We start from the raw sequence: 7,579 nt of genomic DNA, 5'->3' as shown, positions 1-7,579 counted from the left end.
TGAACTCAGGTCTCTCACTTGCAAAGCGAGGGCTCTCACCACTGAGGTATAGGACTCCACTATTATATAGAGGACCAGGCTTGTTATACATTGACCAGGTTGCTACACAAACATTAGGTTTTTATACAGAAACCAGTGCTGTTATACATAGACAGACCTGCTCTACAGAGGCAAGACCTATTATAAATAGAATAAGCCTGTTATACAGAGACCAGTGCTGTTATACATAAACCAGGCCTTTTGTACAGAGACCAGTGCTGTTATCCAGACATCAGGTGTGTTACACAGAAACTGGGCCAGTTTTACAGTGTCCAGGCCTGTCATAAGAGACCAGAACGTACATACAGAGACCAAGCATTTTATAGGTAGACAAGGCCCGGTATGCATGTCTGGTGTACACAGAACAGCCTTGTATACAGAGACCAGGCCATTTATATATAGACTGGCGTGTTAAAACTGCTCTGCTCTCAGGCATGTTATCCTGAGCGCAGGCGTTTTCATGCAGAAACCAGGCCAGTTATACATAGACCTGACGTTTATACAGAGACCAAGCAGTTATACGCAGACCAGGCTTGTTTTACAACGACCAAGCTGTTACATAGAGAGCAGGTGTTATTGAGCGATTCCGTAGATGTTAAAGAGACCATTGATGTTCTGCAGTTATCAGATCAGGTTTGCAGTGACCAGGCATCTGATGGAGAGACCTGTCATTTTATACAAAGACCAGATGTTAATATAAAGAACAGGCCTTTTATACACTGACCATATTGTTTTACAGAGATTAGGTCATTATACAGAATCCAAGCTGTGATAAAGAACCCATGCCAGTTACACAGAGACAAGGCCTGTTATGCAGAAACAATGCTGGTATGCAGAGGCGAGGCTGTTATATAGAAACCAGACTTATATAACCAGACACCTTTTATAGAGGGACCAGGCTATAATAGAGAGACTATGCATTTTGTACATAAACCAGGCCTGTTATACTGTACACAAGTGCGTTATAGAGATTCGAGGGCTGTTATACCGACAGCAGGCTTTTAAACAGATATCAGGCCCATTCTACGGAGAGAAAGTCTATTATGAATAGGCCATGTCAGTTATTTAGAGACCAGCTCTTATCCAGAGTCTAGGCCAGTTATCGTGAGACCATACAGTGTTCAGATCTGTTATGCAGAGCCCAGGTCAATTACACAGAGAACAACGCTATTAAACGGAAACGAGGCCTGTTATAGAAAGAATGTGCAAGTTATACAGGAATCAGGCCTTCGCTGCAGAGACAATGCGTTTCTTACAGAGACCAGGGAGCACTAGAAAGATATTGCTTACTGTACGGAGATCAGGCTGTTATACATATAACAGGCCAGTTATACACACAATCATGCTTTTATGCAGAGACAATGCCTCTTTTATATATACCAGAAAGTTGTACCTAGAACTCGCCTATATACAGTGACCAGGCGTTCTAAACAGAGACGAGGCCTGTTGAACAGAGACTAGGCCTGTTTTACATAGACGAGGCCTCTTATACAGAATCCAAGCCATTATACAAAGGCCAGGTTTATTTCATAGAGACCAGTGCTGTTCTATAGCAACCAGGTCTGTTATGCAGAGCCCAGGCCACTTTTACAGAGACCAGGCCTGTAATATGATACCAGGACGTATATAAAGAGATCAAGCCTTTGATACATAGAGAAGGAGTGTCATACAAAATCCAAGTCGATATACATGCACATGTTATACAGAGATCAGGCCAGTTATACAGGGTCCGGACCTGTTATACAGAGACCAAAGCTTTTATCCAATGCTCTTTTTAAAGACATCTGGAGAGCTATATAGCCTGCAGAGGTTTTCTACAGAGCTCTTACCAGTTATACAGAGGCCAGACTGTTTTACAGAGGCCAGGCTGATATACAGAGCCCAAGCTGTTATAAACAGACCAGGTTTGTTATCCAAAAAACAGATTTGCTTTAAGGAGACCAGGCCCGTTATGCATTGGTCTAGCCTATGCAGACACCTGGTTTATTATTCAGTGACCAGACCTGTAAGAAAGAGACAGGATCAGTTGTGATGAGATCAAGCCTGCCATGTAGACACCTGAGGTGTTATACAGAGACCAGGCTTTAATATCGAGATCAGGCCAATAATATCGAGAACAGCTCATCGACTTCATAACTGCATATCAGACTGTCTGCTCACTCCGCTCGGCAGACACCGGCCTGCTTTAGGTCCCCCGCAATTCCCACCCCACTGTTGGAGGTCGCACATTTAGCATTCCAGTACCTAGACTCTGGAACTCTACCCGCATTCCTTCTGCCTCACATCCTTCAAGTGCCGTCTGAAGGTCTTTGTCGTCGACCCTGCCTTCAATTTCAAAAGCCCTCATTGACCTGCACGGCCCTTCCTCCGCCACGTCCTTCAACCCAACTGACCCGGCCACACCATTCACTGGAAAAACGCCGTCAGCTTCCAACCACGCCCCATCCAACCCAATATCCGCAACACGGTGCTGGATTTCAGACATTTTATACCTCGCGCTCCGTAAAAGAATATCAGAGATACCAGGTATGTCAAAGGACCTCAAATCAACCTATTTCATGGCGCTGTTTGTCATACTCCCAGCACTCCACTACAAAACAAATATGCACTCCAGCCCTCCCCATAGTACAGCGCCTTCCTTGCTCGAGTCTTGTCATTAGAAAAGGGTTTCTCATCCTCTCTTGGGATCAAAGTCACAATCAGCTGATTTCAAAAGAAGAGACGATAGAAGAGGAGTTGTCAGCTCAGTGACTGGGAACCGCATACAAACTCACACTGAAACCGAAACCAGTTTCAATCAGAAAGTGCTGAGGTTCAAAATGGCTTCTAGACTCCAGGCTGAGATCTGGACCGAAGAGATCATTTGCCCGGTTTGTCTGGATTTCTTCACTGATCCTGTTAGCCTGGGCTGTGGCCACAACTTCTGTCGCTCCTGTGTCACCCGGAGTTGTGAAAAGCAGGCGATCAACTGCTGTTCTGTTTGTCAGGAGACATTTCCAGAAAAGAACCTCAGAGCCAGTTGGGCCTTGGTGAGTCTAGCAGAGAAAGCGCGAAAATTGAGCCTGAACCCGACCCAGACGGAAAATAAACTACACTGTGACAAACACCGGGAGGAACTAAAGCTGTTCTGTGAATCTGACAAGAAATTGCTGTGTGTAGTTTGCAGTCATGGGCAGGAACACAGAGGCCACAGCTTCCTACCCATTGAAGAAGCTGTTGAAATCTATAAGGTAAGAATACTCCTCAAGAAGGATTATATCTGATCTACCTGATATTTTCACCTTCAAACAGGTTAATTCTGTGTATTTATTTCAGGATAAACTGATATCCTCCTTAGCTTCTCTCACACAGAGGAAGGAAACTGGTTTACAAGCAGAAGCCAAACAGAAAGAAAAGATTTCACAACTGAAGGTGAGATTTCACAAAAGATGTCTCAGTGTCTCAATTTACTGTGTGCACACGTTGTGATGTCTCAGTGTCTCCAGTTACTGTGTGTACACAGTGTGACGTCTCAGTGTCTATGGTTACTGTGTGTACACGGTGTGATGTCTCAGCGTCTCTGGTTACTGTGTGTACACGGTATATTGTCTCAGTGACTTGGGTTACTGTGTGTACACGGTGTGATGTCTCAGTGTCTCTGGTTACTGTGTGTACACGGAGTGACGTCTCAGTGTCTCTGGTTACTGTGTGTGCACGGTGTGATGTCTCGGTGTCTCTGGTCAATGTGTCTACACGGTGTGATATCTCAGTGTCTCCGGATACTGTGTGTAAACGTTGTGATGTCTCAGTGTCTCTGGTTACAGTGGGTAATGTTTCGATGTCTCATATTTGCAGGAACAGGTGAACAGTCTGCAGACCCACGTCACGGGTGAGTTTGCTAAATTGCACCAGAGTCTGACTGACAGAGAGCAGCGAGTGATGCGAGATCTCAGACAACGAGAGGAGGAGATTTTAAAGCGAATGGAGGCAAATCTGAGAGATTCAGTGCAAATTAAATTCTGTTGAACAACAGAAAGAAAAGATTTCACAACTGAAGGTGAGATTTCACACCTCTTACAAACACCCCATCATGCACACCTCACCCACAAACGCAACTCACACACACACATCTCACATATACTTATGACACATTTAACCCTCAAACACGCATGACTCGCACATTCACACCCTCTCAGACACACGCTTGCGCATACCTTCACACACACTCCCACACACACTCTCAAACAACCCCTCACAAAGCCCCTCACACAGACCCTCATACAGACACTCACATACAAGCTCCCACACTTCCTCACGCACACCTTCACACACACACCCTCAAACACAACCTCGCACACTCCTTCATACACATAACCTGTATGTGGAGTCCTGTAGCTCAGTGGTTAGAGCACTCGCCTTGCAAGCGAGACACCTCGGTTCAATGCCAGGCAGGATGAATCCTTGAGCAAGTTTCCTTACTCCACACGCCTGAAAATGATCCCTCCAATAAACAAAACCAATACTAAATCGTTCATTTTGAATTCACGGCTGTTTGTAGGGACGCTGCTGTGCGCAATTCGCTGCCGCGTTTTGTCCACAAATGTTCGGTCAATTCACCTCACATTATATTCTGTGAAACGCTTTGAAAAGTCGAGAAACACTGAAAATCACTATGTGAAATGCAAGGATTATTATTATTATTAATATTAATATTATTACCCTGTCATACACACACACCCTCACACACCCACTCATGACTCTCACAACCTTTCCCCCTTCACACAGACCCTCGTACAGACCCTCACCTGCACGCTCACACAAACACTCACCTATCCCCTCACACAAAAACCCTTACAAACACTCTCACACACAGACACCTCCCGCTCACACACAAACCCTCACACACACCCTCACACCAACAAGTCACACGCATCGTCAAAGACACCCTCACACACATCAGCACACCAGCTCTCTCACAACCACTCACACAAACACTTACCCACACCACTCACATGCACCATCACAAATATTACACACACCCTTCGCACACACCCATCACACACAAACGTCAAATATCCCCTCACACACATCATCACACATTCCCTCACGCGCACCACTCAAACGCACACACACACGCACCCCTCACACATATCCTCACACGTAAACTCACACATCCTCACATAACCCCTCTATCATTCCCTCAAGCACACACACAATCCTCTCATAAAGCCCCCCCACACACACACTCACACACCCTCACATAAACCTTCACACATCCCCTCTCACAACCCCTCACACACAACTTCACACACACATACACTCTCACACACCTTCAGAGGTGTGTACCCCTCAAACGCATCCTCACACACACCGTCCCACGCACTCGCTCGCAGCTCTCACGCAAACGCCTCACATACATCCTGACGCACACCCTCACTCAAACCCTCACACGAACGCCTCAAACACCCACTCACAGACACACCTCACACACATCCTCACACACAGCTTGACACACAACCTCATACAATCCTTCTCACACCACCTCAAACACTCACGCGCACATACGCACTCAGGAACCTCCTCACACAAACCATCACAAAAACCCTCCCACACGCCATCACATAACCATTCGGACACACACCCTCACACACATCCGCACAAAGATCCTCACAAACCACTCTCACACGCCTACACACACAACCTCACAAACATTAAAACACACCCTCACACAAACCCCTCACAACAACCACTCACAAACCCTCAATAACCCCTTTACACACACACTCACACACACTCACATAAACACTCACACACACACCGCTCACACATCTACACACAGATCCTCACAAACCACTCTCACACGCCCACACACACAACCTCACAAACACTCAAACAAAGCCTCACACAAACCCCTCACACCCACCCCTCACAAACCCTCAAAACCCCCATTCGCACACACACTCACACACACACTCACACACAATCACTACACTCTCACACACACACGCCTCACACATCCACTCGCAAGCACTCACACACGTCCTCACATATCCCCTCACACATTCCCTCACACAGATCATGACACAATCTGTCACACATACAATCACACTAACCCTCACACACAACTCTCACACACAAATTCCCACACACCCGGTTACACAAACCCTCACAAACAACCTTACACACACCGTCGCACACACTCACAACCTCAAACACACACCCTCACAAACACCCTCAAACACCCTGCTGACACGCTCACCCTTACACATCCACTCACACACACCCTCACAATTATTCGCACACACATCCACTCACACACACCCTCACGCAGAATCTCACACATTCCCTCACACAGCCTCTCACACACACCTTCATAATACCGCTCACACACCATCCCCAACACACACCCTCACACAAACCCTCACACACATAGTCACACACACCGTCACACCGACTGTGACCCTCTGAGCTGGATTGTGTCCCCGGGTGTAGATGTGTTCACACACAGTCTGAGCTCCAGACGTCCCCTCACTCCACTTTGTGTTGTTTCTCTCTCTCAGCTCCGGCCTCTCTGACTCTGGATCCTGACACAGCTCATCCCGCGCTCATCCTGTCTGAGGACCTGACCAGCGTGAGACACGGAGACACACGGCAGCGGCTCCCTGACTCCCCGAAGAGGTTTGATTACTGTGTCTGTGTCCTGGGGTCTGAGGGCTTCACATCGGGGAGACATTACTGGGAGGTGCAGGTGGCCAACAAGAGAACGTGGGATGTGGGATTGGCCCGAGAGTCCGTCAACAGGAAAGGATTGATCACAGCGTCACCAGAGGATGGATTCTGGGCTGTGTATCTGAGAAACGGGGATGAATATGAAGCTCTGACCTCACCTCCCACCCGCCTGACCCTGAGGGACAGACCCGGGAAGGTGGGAGTGTTCCTGGACTATGAGGGGGGAGAGGTGACATTTTACAACGCCGATACCATGTCGCATCTCCACACTTTCACCCAGAATTTCACTGAGAAACTTTATCCATTCTTCAGTCCCGGTTTGAACGACGGCGGCAAAAACTCTGAGCCTCTGAGGATCTGCCGAGTGACAGATTAATGAGCAGGAAACCCTCAGCCATGACCTGTGTTTGGCGGTGATGGCCACGAGGCTGAACCTTTTATAATCTGTGTCCTTATACAATAAAGCTTATAGTTTATATTACACCTTTCACATTGGGACCGCGGCTCAATCCTTTCTCGGAATCGACTGTGAAGCGCCTGTTGTGTTTGTGAGCGAATAAAGAGCTAATTTGCACAGAGAAAAGTCTAAAGTAAGTCAACTATGACACAATGAACATCAGGCTGGAGCTTTCAGCTCCTGATCTCGACAATAATAATCCACACATTGTGCACAGCTCCTCATCACTTCTGCCAGACGTCTCCAAGCCCATCCCAGGCTTTCTAAATCTGCGTTAATCCCAACGATACTCATGGGGTTTATCATTGACTTTCTGTTTAAATAATAACGCGCTCTCTTTGTACAACACGGGAAACGGTTTTAAAAGCCCCCATA

At 47.0% G+C, this 7,579-nt stretch overlaps 1 protein-coding gene across 1 annotated transcript; it reads left to right on the top strand.

The window, feature by feature from the left end:
* The first annotated feature begins 2,851 nt into the window (after positions 1-2,851).
* LOC103171672 (zinc-binding protein A33-like) lies at positions 2,852-7,330 on the top strand. Its single transcript, XM_042346398.1, has 4 exons — positions 2,852-3,269; positions 3,355-3,450; positions 3,874-4,039; positions 6,594-7,330. Exons 1-4 carry the CDS (start codon positions 2,859-2,861, stop codon positions 7,121-7,123), a joined length of 1,203 nt encoding a protein of 400 aa, XP_042202332.1. The 5' UTR covers positions 2,852-2,858; the 3' UTR covers positions 7,124-7,330.
* The last annotated feature ends 249 nt before the right edge of the window (positions 7,331-7,579 follow it).

This window comes from Callorhinchus milii, unplaced genomic scaffold (genome assembly GCF_018977255.1).
Source record: "Callorhinchus milii isolate IMCB2004 unplaced genomic scaffold, IMCB_Cmil_1.0 Scaffold701, whole genome shotgun sequence".
NCBI lineage: Eukaryota > Metazoa > Chordata > Chondrichthyes > Chimaeriformes > Callorhinchidae > Callorhinchus > Callorhinchus milii.
Note: the sequence above shows the minus strand (reverse complement) of the source record. Positions and strands in the feature narration are given on the sequence as shown.

What these genes read in the sequence shown, in the direction of transcription:
- LOC103171672 (XM_042346398.1), top strand. Translation starts at nt 2,859, where the DNA reads ATGGCTTCTAGACTCCAGGCTGAGATCTGGACCGAAGAGATCATTTGC. An exon ending in AAGCTGTTGAAATCTATAAG is followed by an intron (nt 3,270 to 3,354) that starts GTAAGAATACTC and finishes TATTTATTTCAG; the next exon opens with GATAAACTGATATCCTCCTT. An exon ending in AAAAGATTTCACAACTGAAG is followed by an intron (nt 3,451 to 3,873) that starts GTGAGATTTCAC and finishes TCATATTTGCAG; the next exon opens with GAACAGGTGAACAGTCTGCA.